Source organism: Ovis aries, chromosome 1 (genome assembly GCF_016772045.2).
Source record: "Ovis aries strain OAR_USU_Benz2616 breed Rambouillet chromosome 1, ARS-UI_Ramb_v3.0, whole genome shotgun sequence".
In the NCBI taxonomy this organism is placed as follows: domain Eukaryota; kingdom Metazoa; phylum Chordata; class Mammalia; order Artiodactyla; family Bovidae; genus Ovis; species Ovis aries.
Genome location: NC_056054.1, coordinates 126,051,855 through 126,076,944, shown reverse-complemented (window position 1 = coordinate 126,076,944; position 25,090 = coordinate 126,051,855). Strand labels below are relative to the sequence as shown.

General features: G+C 39.0%; 1 protein-coding gene across 1 annotated transcript; it reads left to right on the top strand.

Annotated features, from left to right (window-relative positions):
• Positions 1 to 231: 231 nt before the first annotated feature.
• On the top strand, positions 232 to 1,052 carry LOC114113396 (keratin-associated protein 15-1). Its single transcript, XM_027965702.3, has one exon. It carries the CDS (start codon positions 272 to 274, stop codon positions 680 to 682), a length of 411 nt encoding a protein of 136 aa, XP_027821503.1. The 5' UTR covers positions 232 to 271; the 3' UTR covers positions 683 to 1,052.
• The last annotated feature ends 24,038 nt before the right edge of the window (positions 1,053 to 25,090 follow it).

Genomic DNA, 25,090 nt, shown 5'->3' with positions numbered 1-25,090 from the left:
GCTAGATGAATGAGAAATAACATTTTTGCTTCATGAACAACTGCTTTGAAAATCTGACGAAATTCTTTCATTTAAAAGTCTGTAATCATAAAAAAGGTCTTTGAAGGTTAATGCATTTCATTTTTACTGGAGCATAATTAAGCGTTCTTATTAAAATGAACATATGCTACTACACCCATTGCTAGAGTATTTAAGTATCCGGTGTAGAAGGTAACATTCACAGTCACAAACTTCCCTTTGCAACTCAGCTGAACTCAGAACTCCCAACAGCATGTCTTTCAACTGTAGCACGGGAAACTTCTCCCGTTCCCTTGGAGGTTACTTGGGAGTCCCAGTTTCCACCTGTGATTCTTTCTACCCCAGCAATGTTGTCTACTCCCCCAGCACTTTCCAGCTGGGCTCCACTCTCTACAGTAACTGTCAGGAGAACTTCTTTAGGCCTGTCAGCTTCCAGACACCCTGTGCTGTGACCAGATTTTTCCAGACATCCTGCTCCCATCCACAGAATTTCATCTTCCGCAGTCCCTGCCAGACAATTTACACTGGATCTCTAGGGTCTGGAAATATTGGCTTTGGGTCTTTTGGTTGTGGAAATACTGGCTTCCAGTCTCTGGGCTGTGGATCCAACTTCTGCTCCCCAACTTACGTTTCCTCCAGGAGTTGCCGGTCATCTTATTACTAACCAGCCTTTAGCTCACACTTTTGTGAATCAACTTTCTGAAGGACTCCAGTCACCTCATGGTTATATCTATGCTTTATGAAGTTTTAACCCTCGGCATTTCCAACATCTTTGATAACTGACCATCTTCAGCACCAGGGCTTACTATCACAGTCATTCTGGAAGTATACAATTCACTGTGGACAAAGTAATCTTGACTTTGTAACCAGACATATGAGATATGTCTTGAATTTTCCTCATTCCTGATCCAATGCTCAGAATCTCCTTTGCTGTCTTACTCAGAATCCTGTTTTACTACTTTTCTCCTAAGACTCTTTCACTTGCGCATTTCAAATAGAAATGGCATTTAAAATAAAAGTATTTCTTTAGGATGAATTACAGCATTTCATTTTTTTATTCATATGGTACATTTAGTGAATGCATCCAGTACCTTCAACTGTGTTCACTAGCTAAACATTTTGTTTCATTAATATTATGCTGCGTAGAAAAAGGAAGTTTAGAGAATCTAAATATATGGCACATTTTATGTCTTAAGAGATTTATATCCTTTCCTAGGTGCATTTTTTCATCTAATTACTTTAGACAATTTCATTTTTAGGTAGGCATTTATTGAAAAATATTTATTGAATTCTGGTTATATTCCGGGCATTCATGCTGAATGAAGACATAAATTCCTTCCCTTCACAGAGTTCATACACACACGTTTAACTTACTGTCATTTAGCAAGTGCAATAATGTCAATAAAAATATGTTTCACTGGGAACACAAAGAACAGGATGTTCAGAAAAGGGTGAGAATATCACAGAAAACTAATTAGTGACAATAAGGTTACTAGTTCATGCAAAAAACAAACCGTGCTCATATAATGTGTTAGTTGCAGTCCTTTGAGAGATAGCTGTGGTCTAGGACTTGACATGACAGATATTTGTTGAACAAAATACCTGCCAGTGAAAATGGGGAGGTAGCTGGAGGGTTCTGGGAGAGCCATCAGACAGCATCACCAGTCTGAACTCACTGAAGGGAAGATGGAAGGAAGGAAGCTGGGTTAGAATAACCTTCTTCAGGCCAGTTCTAAGTTTTGATGAGTCACCTGCAAGTCACAGAGACAGCCTTGCCTGCATATCCTTGCCAAGTTCAGTCACTGGCCAAGAACAGGTCACAGCATGGCTTTGGCATAAATGTGGGGCTACACTCAGAGACTAGCAGCTGGGACTGTAAGTCAGTTATGCTCCCTGCAGTGGGAGCTACATTTCCATAGCTTCCATGTTCAGAAATTCATCCTGATTTCAAGTAAGTCAAAATAATGACCAATAGCAAAATAATAAATGAAAACAGACTTTTCCATGAATTACACTCAGTATACTTTATTTCATGTCCATTGATCCAAAAAAAGAAAAGACTGATTACTGTATTAGATCCTGTATAGGATGCAATGAGTGAAAGTCGAACCCTGAAATAGAATGTGAGGAAAGAATTGAGAATTATTGGAGGGCTACGCTTGATTTAGAAAAAGCAGAGGAACCAGAGATCAAATTGCCAACATCCACTGGATCATAGAAAAAGCAAGAGAATTTCAGAAAATCATCCACTTCTGCTTCATCCCCAACTCAATGGACATGAGTTTGACCAAGCTCCGGGAGTTGGTGATGGACAGGGAAGACTGGCATTCCACAGTCCATGGGGTCGCAAAGAGATGGACATGACTGAGCGTCTGAACTGAAAGCCTTTTACTGTGTGGATCACAACAAACTGTGGGAAATTCTTAAAAAGATGGGAATACCAGATCACCTTACCCGCCTCCATAGAAACCTGTATGCAGGCAGAGAAACAACAGATAGAACCAGACATGGAGCAACAGACTGGTTCCAAATTAGGAAAAGAGTACATCAGGGCTGTATATTGTCACCTTGCTTGTTTAAATTCTATGCAGAGAACATCATGTGAAATACTGGGCTGGATGAAGTACAAGCTGGAGTCAAGATTGCCGGGAGAAATATCAATAACCCTCAGATATGCAGATGACACCACCCTTATGGCAGAAAGTGAAGAGGAACTAAAGAGCCTCTTGATGAAAGTGGAAGAGGAGAGTAAAAAAGTTGACTTAAAGCTCAACATTCAGAAAACGAAGATCATGGCATCTGGTCCCATCTCTTCATGGCAAATAGATGGGGAAATAATGGAACAGTGACAGACTGTTTTCTTGGGCTCCGAAATCACTGTAGATGGTGACTACAGCCATGAAATTAAAAGATGCTTTCTCCTTGAAAGAAAAGCTATGGCAAACCTAGGCAGCATATTAAAAAGCAGAGACATTACTTTGCCAACAAAGGTTCATATAGTCAAAGCTATATGGGTTTTTTCAGTAGTCATATATGAATGTCAGAGTTGGACTATAAAGAAGGCTGAGCACTGAAGAATTGATGCTTTTGAACTATGCTGTTGGAGAAGACTCTTGAGAGTCCTTTGGACTGCAAGATCAAACCAGTCAACCCTAAAGGAAATCAGTACTGAATGTTCATTGGAAGGACTGATGCTAAGGCTGCAGCTCTATCACTTTGGCTCCCCAATGAGAAGAGCTGATTCAGAAAAGAATGATGCTGGGAAAGATTGAAGGCAGGAGGGCAAGGGCACGAAATGGTTGGATGGCATCACCAACCCCATGGACATGAGTTTGAGCAAACTCTGGGAGATGGGGAAGGACAGGGAAGCCTGTGGTGCTGCAGTCCATGGGGTCACAAGGAGTCAGAGACAACTGAGGACCGAAGAACAAGTGTTTCATTTGAAGTGCAACTAAATGTACTAAATAGACAGGACTTATTAGGGCGTATTTAGGACATTCCCTCATTTTTCTCCTGTTATAGAACTTTACACTTGACCCAAGGGCTCTAACTTCCCTGAATTTCTGAACAATATCATGGACAGATATATGACCACATTAAAAAAAATATTTTGATTTCATGCAAATAGATTTTATCCATAAATTAGAAGTCGGATAGTTCCTCCTTTTCCTCTCTATTCAAGCCTCTCATGTGATTCCATGGGTCACCAATGACTTGAAATGGCCTGACCACTTTATTTATCTCTGCTCTTCCTTGTCTTCCTTCACTGTGCTGCTCCTGGCTCTGTTTAAGCCAAAGGGAAAGAATGGGTGGAAAGGAAATGACAGCTGAGGCCATCTGTCTTAATCTGCTTTAGACCACCTGGGTCAACATGGCCTAGTTAATTCAGGAAAATTTTTCTGGGAAAAATGTTAGATTAAACCAATAAATCATTTCACTGTATGTTTCAGTAAACTACTGTAATATTGGATACAGTGGACTGCAGACCTGAAAAACAGCCCCCCTAATTAAGCAAGAGGATTCCATGGTAACTCAGATGGTAAAGAATCTGCCTGCAATTCTGGAGACTCTGGTCTGATCCCTGGGTAAGGAATATCTCCTGCAGAAGGGAATGGCTAGCCACGCCAGTATTCTTGCCTGGAGAATTTCACGGACAGAGGAGCCTGGTGGGCTATAGTCCATAGGTTTGAAAATTATGTAACAGTCAACTTTTATCAAGAGACTGGTGTCAGTAACTTCTCTTTGCCATGCCCATCAGTTCTATGTTATCTACTAATAAACTTGCCCAGTCCCAATCAATTCTGTACCTTGAAACCATCTGAGCCCATGATCTCACTTCTAACACCTGTCTTTGGAGTCATGTATGGGTTGTGAGAGTTGAACTATGAAGAAAGCTGAGCACCGAAGAATTGATGCTTTTTAATTGTAGTGTTGGAGAAGACTCTTAAGAGTCCCTTGGACTGCAAGGAGATCCAACCAGTCCATCCTAAAGGAGATCAGTCCTGGGTGTTCACTGGAAGGACTGATGTTGAAGCTGAAACTCCAATACTTTGGCCACCTGATGCGAAGAGCTGACTCATTTGAAAAGACCCTGATGCTGGGAAAGATTGAGGGCAGGAGGAGAAGGGGACAATAGTTTAAGATGGTTGGATGACATCACCTACTCAAAAGACATGAGTTTGGGTGAGCTCCGGGAGTTGGTGATGGACAGGGAGGCCTGGCATGCTGTGATTCATGGGTTCGCAAAGAGTTGGACATGACTGAGCGACTGAACTGAACTGAATGTGGAGACACAAACAGCTGAATGTCTCGATGCAATGGTGTTCCCCTTTGCTGAAGGAAGTTCTGACACTTCACTTTGCTTAGTTAACAGATTGTCTGGTAGTATTCTGAGATGTCCAAGAGGGACGTAAAAAGTCTTTTCACTCAGCTAGCACTAAGTGCTACCTGTGGTTTGTCTTTGCTGTTGAGGATCCTCACTCATCACCCATGTCTGAATACTAGCTCTTTTCTGGAGGAGACAATGGTATGTTTTCCAGAAATCCCTTTCTTACCTCTCTGCCAGCCTCTGTGGGACCCTCTGCACTAACCCATTTCCCTGATAGCACAGACTTCTATAACGTCTCCTTAAATCATCCCCCTCAATTCCACCAGCTCTGCACCCCACCAAGCTTTCCTCTGCTAGCATCCATTTGCTCTGCAGATGACACTCTTAGCCTGAAACGGACACATACACTTACCACACTATTCATGGAAACAGAGACAGGCAGAATGCTTCAGGTGAGCAGAAAATATTTTTCTCTAAAGGTCTTAATTGATTGAATGAGCTCTGCTCACATTATTGACAGCAAACTCCTTTACTTAAAGTCAACTGATTATGAACAACAAATTCATCTTTAGAAGGCCTTTACAAGAACAGCTGCTGCTGCTGCTAAGTCGCTTCAGTCGTGTCCGACTCTGTGCAACCCCATAGACGGCAGCCCACCAGGCTCCCCCATCCCTGGGATTCTCCAGGCAAGAACACTGGAGTGGATTGCCATTTCCTTCTCCAATGCATGAAAGTGAAAAGTCAAAGTGAAGTCACTCAGCCGCGTCCGACTCTTTGCGATCCCATGGACTGCAACCTACCAGGTTCTTCTGCCTATGGGATTTTCCAGGCAAGAGTAGTGGAGTGGGGTGCCATTGCCTTCTCTGACAAGAACAGCTAGACTATAGTATTTGACCAAACAAATGGGCTCCATAGCCTAGCCAAGCTGACACATAACAGAGCCATCAAAGTCTCCATTTTCTAGAAAAGCTGGGCTGACAGTTTCTATTTCATAAAAATAGAGTTGAAATTACTGCACAAAACTTAAGGCAATAGTAAATTAGAATTTTGCTTATAAGTAATCTTCTCAGTTTATAAAATTATTCTCATTTTTTTGAATGAACATTTTCTCAGATTCTTATGTCCATTTTTTAAGAGAGATTTCTAGCACAACTCCATGATCATTCAGTGGAAGAACTAAGTCTCTTAATAAAATGTCTATGTGTATTCACAAAAATAGTTTTTCTCTGTTTATGAGCTGTTTAGCCTCTTCAGTGTATTTCTGCTAAGAACACAGCTCTGACCCAGCTGTGCACAAGAGACCTGCTCAGGCAAAGGGCAATATTCAGAGAATTTATTTCTTGGAGCATTTTTAGTCTATTTGCCCAACTTATATATGTCATCATATTTCTCATGTTTTCTCAATCCATTTGCCTTTTTTGTGCCCCCATTTTTGGTCTTGTCCTTCGTTGATCATTTTCCACTCTTCTGCTTTGTTTCTTGCACTTGACAAAAGTATACACCCTCCTCACTTTCCAAAATTTTGGCACTAGTAACACCTAGGGCGGATACAATTTTGTTAGGATAGGGCTGTCTTGTCCACTGTGTGATGTTTAACAGCATCCCTGGGCTCTTCCCACTAAATGTCAGTGCCGTTCCTCTCCACCCTCATTGTGACAATCAAGTATGTCTTCAGATGTTACCAAACGTCCTCTGGAAGTGAGCTTATTCTGCATTTAGAACCATGGATTTAGATGATGTCCCGAGAGTGAGTTGTTTGGGATAGTTCTTGACAGTGAACACTAGACCTACCCACATTTCAGATAGGGCTTGGACAGTAAAAATGCAATAGTATATCATTTTATGCATTAATGAGGTGTTGTAAATGATGATTATCCAGTAAATATATTTATAGTTCATAAATAATGTTGACTACTTACTTAGCAAATATTATTCCACAATCGCACATAAATACAGTAGCTGTAATTATGTTTACAACCACCACCAGTGTAATAACCTGTTCAATTGCAATTAGAGAAAAGAAAATGGTATTTTTGTGATAAGCTCCTCAGCTTTAGAATGGCTAGGCTGTCTGTTAGGATCACACCTGTTCTCATCATCCTAGACCAAGAAGTAACAGTAAGATGTAGGTTATCTTCTCACTCTATTTCAAATAGTCAAGACCAGTTGAGACCAATTGCTGGTTTATAGAATTCTGCAATATCTCTTGGACATTCTGAGCATTTTCTTCAATTTGTCTGACTCATTCAGAACATTCCACAAAAGAGACATCAACTCTTTCTGTATGTGCCAGCAGTGATGAAGTGGATCTCAAACTACATTTATTCATTTTGAGTTTTTGAAGGTGACATGACAGTTTCAAAAGTATCTCAAAATCTCAATTCATCATATGGGTACTTTGCTATGAACTTCTTCAGCTGTATCTACCAAATATTTCATGCTACAAGCATATACTAAAAGAGATTCATATTTCAAATACAAGAAAACAAGTTCATTTAAACAAATATTTATTTGTTCCTGCTATATACCAGTGTTTATGCTAGGTCCTGGAGAATGCAAGTTTAAGTAATTGTGTAATGGAACTGATACACTGTTATAAACAATATTATAAACCAACTATAATTTTAGTTAGACTGATATAATCTCACAAGGCAAGACATGAAAATTGAAAGACCTTTCCCAGAAAAAGTAAACATCACGTTAGAATCTAGAAGACAGTACATTTGTACAGGCAGAGGAAGGTCACAAGAGAGGAAAGGGACAAGTGAAATATGTAGTTCGTAGGGAGATACTCCCTTGCCCTTTGTGTGTGGGAAAAAGCTTGAGCTTGAACTACAAAGGTTATTTGGCCATGGATATTATGGTCACAAATTTAGATTATATTATATAGGAAACTAGAGGTCAATAGAAATTTCTGAGTAATCATTTTAGAATTTCATCCTATCAGCTAAATTTAGTGTGAATTTTGAGGGGCAGATTTTTAAATGAGAGCTTTCATTTTATTGTTTTAGTCAATACTTGTTTTATGATATATTTGAAGTTCACTTTTTTTTTCCTCATATTTTATCATTCTGGCCAGAAAGGTATTAGAAATATTTTGTAGTTTGTGGGCCATCTGCCAACTTTCTGGAAAGGAAGCCCCAAGACAAAACTTGTACCTTCTATGTGATTTGTTACTTTCAGAATATCAAATATTAGCAGTTGATTCACTCTTCTTTCAGGGAAGAACAGCACTTTAGATATAAATTGTTTATTAAATGTGGAAAACTATCTTGATATCTTCTGTTACTCAGAAGCTGTCTTGATCGAAAAAGACTATTATTTTTTGGTGTCTCTGACACATATCACATTAAGTTGTGCACAGCTGTGCTTTCTGATGAACATAGGAAAATGTTCGAGACAGAGCAATCCTCTCAAAGGGGCTGAACGTTTTATCTCAGAAGCAGTGCATATTTCTTATTAATGACAATTTTAAGCACAGTTCTGTGTAAAGGGATAAAAGATGTTTTGAAAAATGTCCCTCCATTAATACCAAATTATATTGTCAGGTTTTTACTTCTGGCTGAAAAAAAGACCACAACATTAAAATAAATAATTCATTGTAGACAAAAATAAAAACTGGTGATCACAGTTACAATCATTCATCCATTCACTTTTATGTTACTTTTAAACACAGTAGACTCTATTTTGTGGGTTTTCCTCTTTTGTTTCATCATTTATTATTTGTTTATTTTTGGCTGTGCTGGGTCCTTTTCGCTACACACAGGCTTTCTCTAGTTGCAGCGAATGGGGTTGCTCTCTATTTGTGGTGCAGGGGCTTCTCGAGGCAGGGTTGCAGATCATGGGCTCTGGGGCACAAGGGCTTCAGTAGTTGGGGCACACTGGCTTAGTTGCTCCGTAGCATGTGGAATCTTCCTGGATCAGGGATCGAGCCCATGTGCCCTGGATTGACAGGTGGACTCCCAACCGCTGGACCACCAGGAAATTCTTAGGACTTTTCTTTTTAATAATACATGCTACAACTATATACTCTTATAATCCATAAAAAACACAAAGTTGGGTTGGGTATTAGTTCAGTTTTCTGTTTGTTTGCTTTGCCTTCTTTTAAAATAGCATACAGAGATGTTTATCTGTCCAAGATCATACAGCTAGTTAGCGGTGTATTGTAAACTCAGTTTTACTTTTAAAACTCTTTTTAACATATCACCCTATGCAAGAAGTAAAAATGGATCAATTGGAAAAGAACACATCCTGATGATGGTGAACCATTACAATCTTCTGGGTAATTTGCTGTTGGTCAGTTGCTCAGTTGTGTCCATCTGTTTGTGACCCCGTGGACTGCAGCACGCCAAGTTTCCCTGACTTGCACCATCTCCCTGAGTTTACTCAAAGTCATGGCATTGAGTTGATAATGCCATCCAACCATCTAATCCTCTGGGTAATAATGTATCTATTTTCCTTATTAATATCTTCTAAGCATTTGACATCAAGGAAATATTGAGCATTAAGTTTTCAAAAGTCTGGAAAAAATGTCACATTTTGTTATTAAGAATCTATGCTCTTAACAAATTGCATGTCTTCGTATTTATTTTACAACCCAGTAAAAGTTAAATGCTGAATAATGCTCTGAATAATTATAGCCAAACTTATGATGAATATCAAAGAATATTGAATTTTGAGCAAGTGGAATACAAATTGAGAAATGATGATATGAAAGAAATACTATAGAGAATTGGATGGTATTGCTTGCAAAGAGAAGTTCTACGTAAATTGTGACCCTTCTACACAAAGACAAGAATGTTGATGCAGGAGACCCAAGCAAAGACCAGGCTTTCTTACATGTGATATAATGCATTCTCATTAAACCCATTCGGGTACCACATTCTCCTAACAACCAAATTAGAGATTTCCAACTATTGTGAGATTGACTTAGGTCATGGATTTCATATAATACAGAAGGAATACAAATACCTACAAGAAAATTAAAATTAGGAAACATTTTCATTTTACTCTTTTATATATCATGCACAGAATATTTTGCTGCCTATTGAAACAGAGAAATGCAAGTATGTAATGATAAATTCTAAATTGCTTAAGCTCACAGTACCAGGCTCCTCGGAAGCAGTGGTCAGATTCATTCTAGCCACTTAAAAATCATGGCATAGACCAGTTTTGAACAAATTATATTATGAGGAATTAAGATTTATTTAGTTTGTGCATTGTTCACCTCAACCCCCAAAGATGGCTTATATTGCAATGACTGCATATAAAATGAGCTCTATTAAGGATAAAATGCTCTCATTTTTAAAAACTATTTTCCTGAAAGTGATAACACTAAGTTAGAGAGAGAAAGAGAGACTGGTTTTACTGAGAAACTGAGATCTTTTATATCCTCTGAGTTGTTATAGCAGGATGATACATCTCTTAGTTTCCACATCTTCTTGAGAAATCTTCCTAATTTTTGTTTTCCTTTTAAACTTAGTTATCGGGATGATTTTTTTTTTTTTTAAATTCCTGAGATACAAGCTGGTTAACCTCGGTGACTTACCTTCTGGCCTCAATTTCATCATTTTAACACTTGGATTAAAATTACATATTTGGCAGGATTAGTCTAGGAACTAAAGGAGACATTATATTAAAAACACTTATTACCTAAATGGAAGATGGTGACAACATTAAGTCTTTCTTGCTACTATTTTTATTAGTTTTAATTTACACATCCTAAAACAGGGAAATTTCTTCAGTTGATACTTAACTCTGAATGGCATTTCTTATCCTCAAACAGTTTATATAGCAGTCTTAAAAATTAGCGGAAAGAAAAAATATCCCCACGTGTATTTAAGTATATTAGAAATAAACGGCTCCATCTAGCAGAAGAAGTTTGTGGTGCTGCAAGAGTAAAATGGACAGGAACAGGAATTTCACTGTTTCTCTTCCTATGGCAGGGTGGCGGGCGGGGAGGGGGGGGGAAGGATGGGAGGAATCGGGAGATTGGGATTGGCAATATACACACTACCATATGTAAAATAGGTAGCTGGTGGGGAGCTGCTGTATTTTATGACCCACTGATAATATAGAACTCACAAACTGAAAAATTTTGCTAAGATTTTCCACATTAGCTTTATTGAAGCAACTAATTTCATGTCTGAGCACAGGAAGTTCAGCTCAGGGCTCTGTGATGACCTACACGGGTGGAACAGGGGTCGGGGGGGGAAGGGAGGTTCAAGAGGGAGGGCATACATGTATGCATGCATAGAGCTGATTCACTTCAGTGCACAGAAGAAAGGAACACGGCACTGTAAAGCAATTATACTCCAATAAAAATAAATTTTAAAAATGCTCTGCATTTTGCATTTAAAAATAAAGAAAATGCATCTTAAATAGTTCTACTAGGAGACTGTCCACCCTGTTCCCAATGCAGTGGATGACACCATGCAGTCAGGGCAATTGGAGCCAGGGAAGGTTTTTGTAGATCAGCGGTTTTCAAATCTGTGTAAGGTTGACCTGGACTGAGAAATACATTTTACTATAGAATCTATTTCTCTTTCTTTTCTTCTCTCTCTGTGTGTATGTATTCCTCTTAAAAACCAAAATTTCAGAAAAAAAGATGTGTGAGATAACTCTGAATGTCTCTTTCCCATCCCATCCCATCCAATCCCATTTCATTCTATTGTATTATTTCTCACTAGAAGAAGTACTGATCACCATCAATAAATAGATTATGTGACCCATTAATGCTACAGAACTCACATACTGAAACTTTTGCTAAGGAGATTTTCCACATGGGATTTATTGAAGCAGCTAATTCCATGTCTTCTTACTTGACCTTATCACAAACATTTTCTTCTATTTTATGTAACAGCGCACTATCTCTCACCCAGTAAGTGAAACAAAATTCTATTAGACAATTGTTCTACCTTGAGTCACTCAGTTCAGTTCAGTCACTCAGTCGTGTCTGACTCTTTGCGACCCCATGAATCGCAGCACGCCAAGCCTCCCTGTCCATCACCAATACCCAGAGTTCAATCAGATTCATGTCCATCGAGTCCGTGATGCCATCTAGCCATCTTATCCTCTGTTGTCCCCCTCCTCCTGCCCTCAATCCCTCCCAGCATCAAAGTCTTTTCCAATGAGTCAACTATTCACATGAGATGGCCAAAGTACTGGAGTTTCAGCTTCAGCATCATTCCTTCCAAAGAAATCCCAGGGCTGATCTCCTTCAGAATGGACTGGTTGGATCTCCTTGCAGTCCAAGGGACTCTCAAGAGTCTTCTCCAACACCACAGTTCAAAAGCATCAATCCTTCGGTGCTCAGCCTTCTTCACAGAACAACTCTCACATCTATACATGACTACTGGAAAAACCATAGCCTTGACTAGACAGACCTTAGTTGGCAAAGTAATGTCTCTGCCTTTGAATATGCTATCTAGGTTGGTCATAACTTTTCTTCCAAGGAGTAAGCGTCTTTTAATTTCATGGCTGCAGTCACCATCTGCAGTGATTTTGGAGCCCAAACGGATAAAGTCTGACACTGTTTCCACTGTTTCCCATCTATTTCCCATGAAGTGATGGGACCAGATGCCATGATCTTCGTTTTCTGAATGTTGAGCTTTAAGCCAACTTTTTCACTCTCTTCTTTCACTTTCATCAACAGGCTTTTTAGTTCCTCGTCACTTTCTGCCATAAGGCTGGTGTCATCTGCATATCTGAGGTTATTGATATTTCTCCTGGCAATCTTGATTCCAGCTTGTGTTTCTTCCAGCCCAGCGTTTCTCATGATGTACTCTGCATAGAAGTTAAAAGAGCAGGGTGACAATATACAGCCTGGAAGTACTCCTTTTCCTATTTGGAACCAGTCTGTTGTTCCATGTCCAGTTCTAACTGTTGCTTCCTGACCTGCATACAGATTTCTCAAGAGGCAGGTCAGGTGGTCTGGTATTTCCATGTCTCTCAGAATTTTCCACAGTTTATTGTGATCCACACAGTCAAAGGCTTTGGCAAAAATAAATGTCTTTCTAGAACTCTCTTGCTTTTCCATGATCCAGCGGATGTTGGCAATTTGATCTCTGGTTCCTCTGTCTTTTCGAAAACCAGCTAGAACATCAGGAAGTTCATGGTTCACGTATTGCTGAAGCCTGGCTTGGAGAATTTTGAGCATTACTTTACTAGCATGTGAGATGAGTGCAATTGTGCGGTAGTTTCAGCATTCTTTGGCATTGCCTTTCTTTGGGATTGGAATGAAAAGTGACCTTTTCCAGTCCTGTGGCCACTGCTGAGTTTTCCAAATTTGCTGGCATATTGAGTGCAGCACTTTCACAGCATCATCTTTCAGGATTTGAAATAGCTCAACTGGAATGCCATCACCTCCACTAGCTTTGTTCATAGTGATGCTTTCTAAGGCCCACTTAACTTCACATTCCAGGATGTCTGGCCTTAGATGAGTGATCACACCATCGTCAATATCCAGGTCATGAAGATCTTTTTTGTACAGTTCTTCTGTGTATTCTTGCCACCTCTTTTAATATCTTCTGCTTCTGTTAGGTCCATACCATTTCTGTCCTTTATCGAGCCCATCTTTGCATGAAATGTTCCCTTGGTATCTCCAATTTTCTTGAAGAGATCTCTAGTCTTTCCCATTTTGTTGTTTTCCTCTATTTCTTTGCATTGATCATTGAAGAAGGCTTTCTTATCGCTTCTTGCTATTCTTTGGAACTCTGCATTCAGATGCTTATATCTTTCCTTTTCTCCTTGGCTTTTCGCTTCTCTTCTTTTCACAGCTATCTGTAAGGCTTCCCCAGACAGCCATTTTGCTTTTTTACATTTCTTTTCCATGGGGATGGTCTTGATCCCTGTCTCCTGTACAATGTCACGAACCTCATTCTATAGTTCATCAGACACTCTGTCTATCAGATCTAGGCCCTGAAATCTATTTCTCACTTCCACTGTATAATCATAAGGGATTTGATTTAGGTCATACCTGAATGGTCTAGCTATTTTCCCTACTTTCTTCAATTTGAGTCTGAATTTGGTAATAAGGAGTTCATGATCTGAGCCACAGTCAGCTCCTGGTCTTGTTTTCGTTGACTGTATAGAGTTTCTCCATCTTTGGCTGCAAAGAATATAATCAATCTGATTTCGGTGTTGACCATCTGGTGATGTCCATGTGTAGAGTCTTCTCTTGTGTTGTTGGAAGAGGGTGTTGGCTATGACCAGTGCATTTTCTTGGCAAAACTCTATCAGTCTTTGCCCTGCTTCATTCCACATTCCAAGGCCAAATTTGCCTGTTACTCCAGGTGTTTCTTGACTTCCTACTTTTGCATTCCCATCCCCTATAATGAAAAGGACATCTTTTTTGGGTGTTAGTTCTAAAAGGTCTTATAGGTCTTCATAGAACCGTTCAACTTCAGCTTCTTCAGTATTACTGGTTGGGGCATAGACTTGGATCACTGTGATATTGAATGGTTTGCCTTGGAGACGAACAGAGATCATTCTGTCGTTTTTGAGATTGCATCCAAGTACTGCATTTCGGACTCTTTTGTTGACCATGATGGCTACTCCATTTCTTCTGAGGGATTCCTGCCCACAGTAGTAGATATAATGGTCATTTGAGTTAAATTCACCCATTCCAGTCCATTTGAGTTCGTTGATTCCTAGAATGTTGACATTCACTCTTGCCATCTCTTGTTTGATCACTTCCAATTTGCCTTGATTCATGGACCTGACATTCCAGGTTCCTATGCAATATTGCTCTTTATAGCATCGGACCTTGCTTCTATCATCAGTCACATCCACAACTGGTTATTTTTACTTTGGCTCCATCCCTTCATTCTTTCTAGAGTTATTTTTCCACTGATCTCCAGTAGCATATTGGGCACCTACTGTCCGGGAGTTCCTCTTTCAGTATCCTATCATTTTGCCTTTTTATACTATTCATGGGGTTCTCAAGGCAAGAATACTGAAGTGGTTTGCCATTCCCTTCTCCCGTGGACCACATTAAGAAATTTTAGATTTATAGATACTTTTTATCAGATAAAGTTACAAACTTTAGATGGAAAGATAATTTAGGATAAAATCAGAGTTGTTATTCTAAAAGGGATAAGTAATAATTAGGAAAGCATGTTGAGGCAAATTTAAATCAATTAACAATATCTCATATATTTCTCTGCTTATATCATAATCAAAAAGAATACTAACAAGTATGTGTTTGAGTTTGAATTCTTTCAAGTTAAACTCTTAAGAAAGTTTAATGTTCCTTAATGTTCATATCTTGTTTTACAGTTTATATGGCACTTTAATACACATGCATTACATTATGAACATTACATAATGTATTACAAAATATTTAGGTACTTGCTTCTTTTACAAAGATCTTGCATTACAGTGTACTCCTGACGGAGAATTATGTGTGTGGACATGTGTGCTCAGTCTCTTAGCCATGTCTGGCTCTTTTTGATATCATGGTCTGAGCCCATCAGCCATCCTTGTCCACGGAATTTTCAAGGCAAGAATACTGGATCAGGTTGCCATTTCCTACTCCAGGGGATCTTCCCCACATGGGGATCAAACCCTACAATCTGCTTAGATGGTAGAACCCACTTCTATAATCCCACTATCTAGTATTAAATTCTTTGTCAAGAGTGAGACAGAAAGAAAGCTTTGGCTGGATATACAGGAGCTGAGCCAATGGCATTGTAGAAAGAATTGTGGCAGCCATCATGGATTTAGGAGTTGTCTTGAAAGGCACAAGGCAAAAATAGATAAAGTGGCTTGGATAGGAAGACTGAAAGAAAGAACTACAGGGAGCCCCAAGGACCTAACTGAAGTTTCTAGAATGACAGATGATAGTGGTTCTGATGTATTCATTTTTAGGGAGTGGTCTGAGAAAGTGTTTCACCCAGTATTCTAACCTTTGTGCCTTGCTGCTGCTGCTGCTGCTGCTAAGTCGCTTCAGTCGTGTCCAACTCTGTGCGACCCCATAGACGGTAGCCCACCAGGCTCCCCCATCCCTGAGACTCTCCAGGCAAGAACACTGGAGTGGGTTGCCATTTCCTTCTCCAATACATGAAAGTGAAAAGTGAAAGTGAAGTCGCTCAGTCGTGTCCGACTTCGCCGCCCCATGGACTGAAGCCTACCAGGCTCCACCACCCATGGGATTTTCCAGGCAAGAGTACTGGAGTGGGTTGCCATTTGTGCGTTGGTAATGGACATAATGTCTACACATGATTTTGAATAAATCCATCACCTTACTGAAACTGCAGGTAGAACTATGTCACATGCATTAATATTTAGTTGAATCTCCTGGGAGTTAGTGGTGAGGGAGACATATGCAATAAATCTTATAAAATACTTCATTTTCAGAAATCATTTCTCTTTTTAAAGTAATCATTTCACATAATTTTAGCCATTAATTCTGAAAACACTGAATTGGAGTATTTGCCAAGACCAAGCATCTCAGGAAAACTGAGCTAGGACAACTAAAACGTAAGCCTTTAAAATTAGTCTAATGATACAATTTTACCAGATGAAAAAATATAATTTAATCTAATTGCCACCCACCTTGTTGGAAACCTTTCAAAAATATCACATATCTTCAAAGGAAATGTGGGAAACCAAAAGAATTAAAAACTGACACCTCTAGTCATTAAGATAATTAGAATTTAATCAAGGAAACATATATGCAAGCAAAAGCCTAGAACAAGTGAGTCAGAGAGGATTTCTCATCAGTCATCCAAATAGTTAGCATCTTTTGACCCAATATATGTCAGACATGTGCTGTGTGTAGAGTTTTGAACAAGACTGGAATGATTCCTTATCTCAGAGAGCTTACCTTCCACTGACATTACCAGGTCTTCAGTTCAGTTCAGTTCAGTCTCTCAGACATGTCTGACTCTTTGTGACCCCATGAACTGCAGCACACCAGGCCTCCCTATCCATCACCAACTCCTGGAGTCCACCCAAACCCATGTCCATTGAGTCAGTGATACCATCCAACCATCTCATCCTCTGTTGTCCCCTTCTCCTCCTGCCCTCAATCTTTCCCAGCATCAGGGTCTTTTCAAATGAGTCAGCTCCTCGCATCAGGTGGCCAAAGTATTGGAGTTTCAGCTTCAGCATCAGTCCTTCCAATTAATAATCCAGGCTGATTTCCTTTATGCTGGATTGGTTGAATCTCCTTGCAGTCCAAGGAATCTCAAGAGTTTTCTCCAACACCACAGTTCAAAAGCATGAATTCTTTTTGCTCAAATTTCTTTATAGTCAAACTCTCACACCCATACATGACTACTGTAAAAACCATAGCCTTGACTAGATGGACCTTTGTTGACAAAGTAATGTCTCTGCTTTTTAATATGCTGTCTGCTGCTGCTGCTGCTGCTGCTGCTGCTAAATCACTTCAGTCGTGTCCAACCCTGTGCGACCCCATAGACAGCAGCCCACCAGGCTACCCCGTCCCTGGGATTCTCCAGTCAAGAACACTGGGGTGGGTTGCCATTTCCTTCTCCAATGCAGGAAAGGGAAAAGTGAAAGTGAAGTCATTCAGTCGTGTCTGACTCTCTGCAACCCCACGGACTGCAGCCTACCAGGCTCCTCCGTCCATGAGATTCTCCAGGCAAGAGTGCTGGAGTGGGGTGCATTGCCTTCTCCATAATATGCTGTCTAGGTTAGTCATAACTTTCCTTCTAAGGAGTAAGCATCTTATTTTCATGGCTGCAATCACCATCTGATTGCAGTGATTACACCTGATTGTATCAATCATCTGAAGAGATTTTGGAACCCAGAAAAATAAAGTCAGCCACTCTTTCGACTGTTTCCCCATCTATTTGCCATGAAGTGATGGGACCAGATGCCATGATCTTCGTTTTCTGAATGTTGAGCTTTAAGCCAAGTTTTTCACTCTCCGCTTCCACTTTCATCAAGAGGCTCTTTAGTTCTTCACTTTCTGTCATAAGGGTGGTGTCATCTGCATATCTAAGGTTATTGATATTTCTCCCAGCAATCTTGAGTCTAGCTTGTGCTTCCTCCAGTCCAGCGATTCTCATGATATACTCTGCATATAAGTTAAATAAGCAGGGTGATAATATACAGCCTTGATGTACTTCTTTTCCTATTTGGAACCAGTCTGTTGTTCCATGTCCAGGTCTAACTGTTTCTTCCTGACCTGTATATAGGTTTCTCAAGAGGCAGGTCAGGTGGTCTGATATACCCATCTCTCTCAGAATTTTCCACAGTTTGTTGTGATCCTCGCAGTCAAAGGCTTTGGCATAGTCAATAAAGCAGAAATAGATGTTTTTCTGGAACTCTCTTACTTTTTTGATGATCCATCAGATGTTGACAATTTGATCTCTGGTTCCTCTGCCTTTTCTAAAACCAGCTTGAACATCAGGAATTTCACAGTTCATGTATTGCTGAAGCCTGGCTTGGCAAATTTTAAGTATTACTTTACTAGCTTGTGAGATGAGTGCAATTGTGCAGTAATTCTGAGCATTCTTTGGCATTGCCTTTTTTTGGGGACTGGAATGAAAACTGACCTTTTCGAGTCCTGTGGCCACTGCTGAGTTTTCCAACTTTGCTGACATAATGAGTGCAGCACTTTCACAGCATCTTTTTTCAGGTCTAGTCAATAGATTAGTAATCCAAGGTGTTCATGCCAATGGTGATTTTAACATCTAGACTGACTCAGCACAATTACACTCAAACTCATCAACCTGTAACAAACGAAACGTGTAAAAACATATCAAGAGAACAGAGAATAAGTGAACAAGAGCTGGTGAAATCTGATTGCCGCAACCCCATCCCCGCTTTTCAACTCCATGACTCATATCTACAAATAAACTTTATACTACCTGTCTCTTCTTTTTTTTTCTCTTTTTTCTCTTTGCCTGCTCACTCTTTATTGGCCACCACTGGTTTTTCTCTGCTGAAATGCTAGGTTACTGATCATACTGGTCATCAATGCCCAGCTAGTGATCGAATTCAGTGGTTTCTTCTCATTCTTATACTTACTTGCCTTTCTAAACTGTCTCATGGGACCGCTTTTCTACATTTCTTGAAACTCTCTTCTTTGAATCATTTATTTGATTCTGCATCACTTGGATCTCTCAGTATCCACCTTATCATAAATTCTCCATTGTATGTCCTTCTTTTCAGTCCTCAAAATGTACTCATTTTGCAAAATGGAGTACCATGCTTTTTTTAATACTCTATGACTCCTCCCAGGATAGCTGCATCTTCTTTCATGTCTTTCATTAGCAATTTTACATGTAATTTAAAAATTTGCATTCAAACTCTTAACTAGTTTTCAAAGAAAAGTATTGCATGTCAACTAATTCCTTGGTATTTCTTGCCATGTTTGTCAACCATCAATATCTCAAAGGCAGCTTGTGAAATTTGGACTCATTGTTATACCTCCTTATTTCTACTAAGATAAGCCCTTTACTTCTGTAACCAAAACTCAAAATCTTCATGTTGGTTTGGTTTTTAACATTCTCTTAATCTTCATTTACAAAAAATTAGATTAGCCTGTTCTTTTAAAATGTTCTCAGTAGCTACCAATTGTTCCTATTTCTTTGCTTCTCTCTTACATAGACTTTGCAAGCTCTTGTCAGGCAATATTGCAAGGACTTTCCTCTGTCTGATTAATTCCTATGTAAATCTAGTCTTTGTGTTGGATACAACTAAATTTAATTGATAAAACAGAATTTCCTTCTTAAATCAGTTCAGATAAAAGCATCCTTCTCCTTAAAGCTGTTCAGTGGTTGGCCAAGAACAAGAATAAAGATTTACTGAGAACTATTTGCTGGCATATATGATACAAACTTCACTTCAGAATTCAAAATAGTTGGTCAAATTGGCCCTGCGTTCATCTATTCAATGAATGAATCATTCAGTTATCATTTTTTTCAGTAAGTAGTTACAGAGAATCTCTGAAGGCCAAGGATTCTTTCAAATTTTATTAAAATGACTTATATCAATTGCCCCAGTGTTCTTTTGTTTTTTAATTGAACAGGTTTTCAAATTTTTAAAAGGAAGAGATCGAAAGATATATTGGTACTCTGATTATTTTTTTTAAATCTTGTAAGCCTTAGCCTGACTCCTAAAGGATAATCTACTAAAATTGTCAAAATGTTTCCTTTTATCCTGGGATATGGTCCTGCAGTTCACCACTTTCTTTTAAACTGAGAATTAACATGATTAGAAGTTGTTAATGTATTTGCACTGCTTTTTTGTCATAAGGTAAAATTTAAAAAGTGATGAAATATTTCTTGAACTCTAGTCTCTAGCAAAAGTGAAAAAAATATTGAGGTCTCTATGTTTTAAAAAATACGAAAGAAAGAACATATTTCTTTGTGAAAGACTGTTTCTACATACTGAATACACTAACCATACTGGCCAACTGTGTTCATGAAAAATAAAAATAGAACCTAAGACACTATTTGAAATATGATGTACTGAATCCTTATGTGAGACTCTCTGTGCTCATTTATATAAACTGTCTGTCTCTTGTTGCTATTTAAATATGAGGTCTCGCCTTTGCACAAGATAACTTACTTAATTCTCACAACTCTGTGTGGTTGGCACTAGAAATCAGGGAAAATAAATAACATGCCAAACAACACCCAGATAATAATTTTTGAAGCTGGGAACCTTAGCTCAGTCTGAATCCAAACTCATCTTTTCAGTACAGTTCTTTCACATAATAATCTATGATTTGGTTCCAACCTTCGTTTTCTAATTTGTTTCTTTCCACACTCCAAATTATTTACCAATTTCCTCTCGTCTAATACTTTTATACACATTTGCTTTTGTTTGAGATATTGCTCTATTGTTTCCACATTTTGGAATGCTTGACTGCTTCTATGTGTATTCTTATACATAAAAGAATGTGTAAGAAGTGTTCAGAAGTGTTCCTCTGCTCTATGAGATTGCTACTTATAACAATCACTTTTCTTGTATTCAAGAACGAGGGATGTTCTTGTATGTTTGTTTCCTACTATTTGGGTACATACTTTGTTAAAAATCTAATATAGCATCCAGCTCGGTTTTTATTATTATTATTATTATTATTATTATATAATAGAACTTCCATTCTTATTTATTGCTTTGGACTTAATGTAATTAGAGAAGGCTACCTAGACAAAACATGTTTTATATAACAGTTTCTACAGTATTGCTCCTCTTTCTCATTTTATGGCCATTAACAAATATGGGAATACTATGATAAAGTAATCATTTTACTTGTAATCATCTACTTTTTCAAGAGATAGTGGATGCTGTTCTGACAGGGTAAGATATTGACATCACAGTAGGAGTGCATGCTTAGCTTGTAGCAAATGTTCCAAAACATGTGATTTCTTGCATGACTAAATAAATTTTGGAACTTACACATAAGCATTACTAGTTTAGCATCAATGGTGGGTCAAAAGTGTTTGTACCTTTTTTTTTTTTTTCAATTTTCTCAACTTTTCACTGATGGCATTGGGATACAGCATACTCACATTGATGACTTTCTGAAAGAGCCATTAGCTTTTCTTATGAAAGCCATGTTGCTAAGCAACACATGTGCATTGGTATATTTCTTTACAAAACTATCATGAGAAAGGTCCATGGCTTTTTTCACTTGTAATTACCAGAGTCCCTTGAGAAATAAACCACAGCACAGCCACTAAGCTTTGCTTTGTAGTTTGCATTGGATTTAATAGGAGATGAGTATTCCACTTGACCCCTGAATGCAGAGGTGATTGCCAGCAGAGACATTTTCAGAGTGAAATAAAACATGATTTATGACATGCCTCAGAAACCACATCAGCTGCTGTTCTCCATTATGTTGCTTAACTCTGATCTCTATAAGGCATTTGCCTTACAAAGGCTGTGCCTTGCAAGGTACGGAGAAAATCATGTTTTCTATTATTGATACACAGCCTCTGTTTTCTTCAGGTCCAAGTATTAAAAATCAACTGGCTGAGAAAGCTCAGTTTTTACACTCAATTTTACATTTGCCACATGTCCTGAAATTATAATAAGGATGTACATGTGTGTGAGTGTCTGTGTGCATGTGTGTGTGTGTGTGTCTGTGTGTGTGTGTAGAGAGAGAGAAAGCTCCTTTTTTATGTTGACAAAGGCAAAATGTCTCCAGTAGTACTTTCTGTACACCAAGGATTATGTTATATAGTTTCAAAGATCTATACTCTTTATTAACTGAAAATAAAGGATTTTTGGTAATGAGCTTTTTTTTTTCTTTGAAAAGCATTAGACAGTAGTAAAGGATTCTTTCTAAGTGTCCTTAAGTATTACTGCTTTGGCATCGATTTTTATGAGAATTGTTCTAAGTAAGGTCTAAAAGATTCTCAACAAATTAGCAATGGACTGCAACCATCCAAAGCATGTAAATGATGGAAAACTAGGTCGTGCTCATCCTATTTGCAGAAGTTTCTACCTCAACAGAAACATCAAGCTTCACAGAACAAAGAGTTTAGACTTCTAAACACGGAAAGTTTGAAGAGTTTTATTCCAATTTTAAAATGTTTCCTATTGGCTTCTAATGACTCAATATTAACTCCCAGCCAACTTCAGCTCTTAGAGCACCAAGATAAAGTTAGAAGAGAACAAAAGTAGTCTTGAAAGATAACCAAATGATCAGTGAGACAACAAGGAAGACAGAGTGAATGAGAGAGTTCTCAAAATTACTTTAGAAACTTCCTAAATGGTAAACAATGGTGACTCGCCCCCTGGTGGACAGACGTTCCCCTGCAGCTGTTCTGTCAAAAAAAAAAAGGTGTGTATGAAGGGATGGAGCCAAAGTAAAAACAATACCCAGCTGTGGATGTGACTGGTGATAGAAGCAAGGTCCGATGCTGTAAAGAGCGATATTGCATAGGAACCTGGAATGTCAGGTCCATGAATCAAGGCAAATTGGAAGTGGTCAAACAAGAGATGGCAAGGGTGAAGGTCAACATTCTAGGAATCAGCAAACTAAAATGGACTGGAACGGGTGAATTTAACTCAGATGACCATTATCTCTATACTGCGGGCAAGAATCCCTCAGAAGAAATGGAGTAGCCATCACGGTCAACAAAAGAGTCTGAAATGCAGTACTTGGATGCAATCTCAAAACGACAGAATGATCTCCGTTCATTTCCAAGGCAAACCATTCAATATCACGGCAATCCAAGTCTATGCCCTAAACAGTAATGCTGAAGAAGCTGAAGTTGAATGGTTCTATGAAGACCTACAAGACCTCTTAGAACTAACACCCAAAAAAGATGTCCTTTTCATTATAGGGGATGGGAATGCAAAAGTAGGAAGTCAAGAAACACCTGGAGTAACAGGCAAATTTGGCCTTGGAATGCGGAATGAAGCAGGGCAAAGACTGATAGAGTTTTGCCAAGAAAATGCACTGGTCATAGCCAACACCCTCTTCCAACAACACAAGAGAAGACTCTACACATGGACATCACCAGATGGTCAACACCAAAATCAGATTGATTATATTCTATGCAGCCAAAGATGGAGAAGCTCTATACAGTCAACAAAACAAGACCAGGAGCTGACTGTGGCTCAGACCATGAACTCCTTATTACCAAATTCAGACTTAAATTAAAACAGTAGGGAAAACCACTAGACCATTCAGGTATGACCTAAATAAAATCTCTTATGATTATACAGCAGAAGTGAGAAATAGATTTAAGGGCCTAGATCTGATCAATAGAGTGCCTGATGAACTATAGAATGAGGTTCGTGACATTGTACAGGAGACAGGGATCAAGACCATCCCCATGGAAAAGAAAGGCAAAAAAGGCAAATGGCTGTCTGGGGAGGCCTTACAAATAGCTGTGAAGAGAAGCGAAAAGCCAAGGAGAAAAGGAAAGATATAAGCATCTGAATGCAGAGTTCCAAAGAATAGCAAGAAGAGATAAGAAAGCCTTCTTCAGCAACCAATGCAAAGAAATAGAGGAAAACAACAAAATGGGAAAGACTAGAGATCTCTTCAAGAAAATTGGAGATACCAAGGGAATATTTCATGCAAAGATGGGCTCGATAAAGGACAGAAATGGTATGGACCTAACAGAAGCAGAAGATATTAAAAGAGGTGGCAAGAATACACAGAAGAACTGTACAAAAAAGATCTTCATGACCCGGATAATCACGATGGTGTGATCACTCATCTAAGGCCAGACATCCTGGAATGTGAAGTTAAGTGGGCCTTAGAAAGCATTACTATGAACAAAGCTAGTGGAGGTGAGGGAATTCCAGTTAAGCTATTTCAAATCCTGAAAGATGATGCTGTGAAATTGCTGCACTCAATATGCCAGCAAATTTGGAAAACTCAGCAGTAGCCACAGGACTGGAAAAGGCAAATTTTCATTCCAATCCCAAAGAAAGGCAATGCCAAAGAATGCTCAAACTACCATACATTTGGCACTCATCTCACATGCTATTAAAGTAATGCTCAAAATTCTCCAAGCCAGGCTTCAACATTACATGAACTGTGAACTCCCTGATGTCCAAGCTTGTTTTAGAAAAGGCAGAGGAACCAGAGATCAAATTGCCAACATCCACTGGATCATGGAAAAGCAAGAGAGTTCCAGAAAACATCTATTTCTGCTTTATTGACTATGCCAAAGCCTTTGACTGTGTGGATCACAATAAACTGTGGAAAATTTAGAAAGAGATGGAAATACCAGACCACCTGACCTGCCTCTTGAGAAATCTGTATGCAGGTCAGGAAGCAACAGTTAGAACTGGACATGGAACAACAGACTGGTTCCAAATAGGAAAAGGAGTATATCAAGGCTGTATATTGTCACCCTGCTTATTTAACTTGTATGCAGAGTACACCATGAGAAACGCTGGCCTGGAAGAAACACAAGCTGGAATCAAGATTGCCAGGAGAAATATCAATAACCTCAGATATGCAGATGACACCAGCCTTATGGCAGAAAGTGACGAGGAACTAAAAAGCCTGTTGATGAAAGTGAAAGAGGAGAGTGAAAAAGTTGGCTTAAAGCTCAACATTCAGAAGACGAAGATCATGGCATCTGGTCCCATCACTTCATGGGAAATAGATGGGAAACAGTGTCAGACTTTATCCATTTGGGCTCCAAAATCACTGCTGGTGGTGATTGCAGCCATGAAATTAAAAGACGCTTACTCCTTGGAAGAAAAGTTATGACCAACCTAGATAGCATATTCAAAAGCAGAGACATTACTTTGCCGACTAAGGTCTGTCTAGCCAAGTCTATGGTTTTC

Bases quoted from the DNA above. Each gene is read 5' to 3' on its own strand.
- LOC114113396 (XM_027965702.3), top strand. From the start codon at position 272: ATGTCTTTCAACTGTAGCACGGGAAACTTCTCCCGTTCCCTTGGAGGT.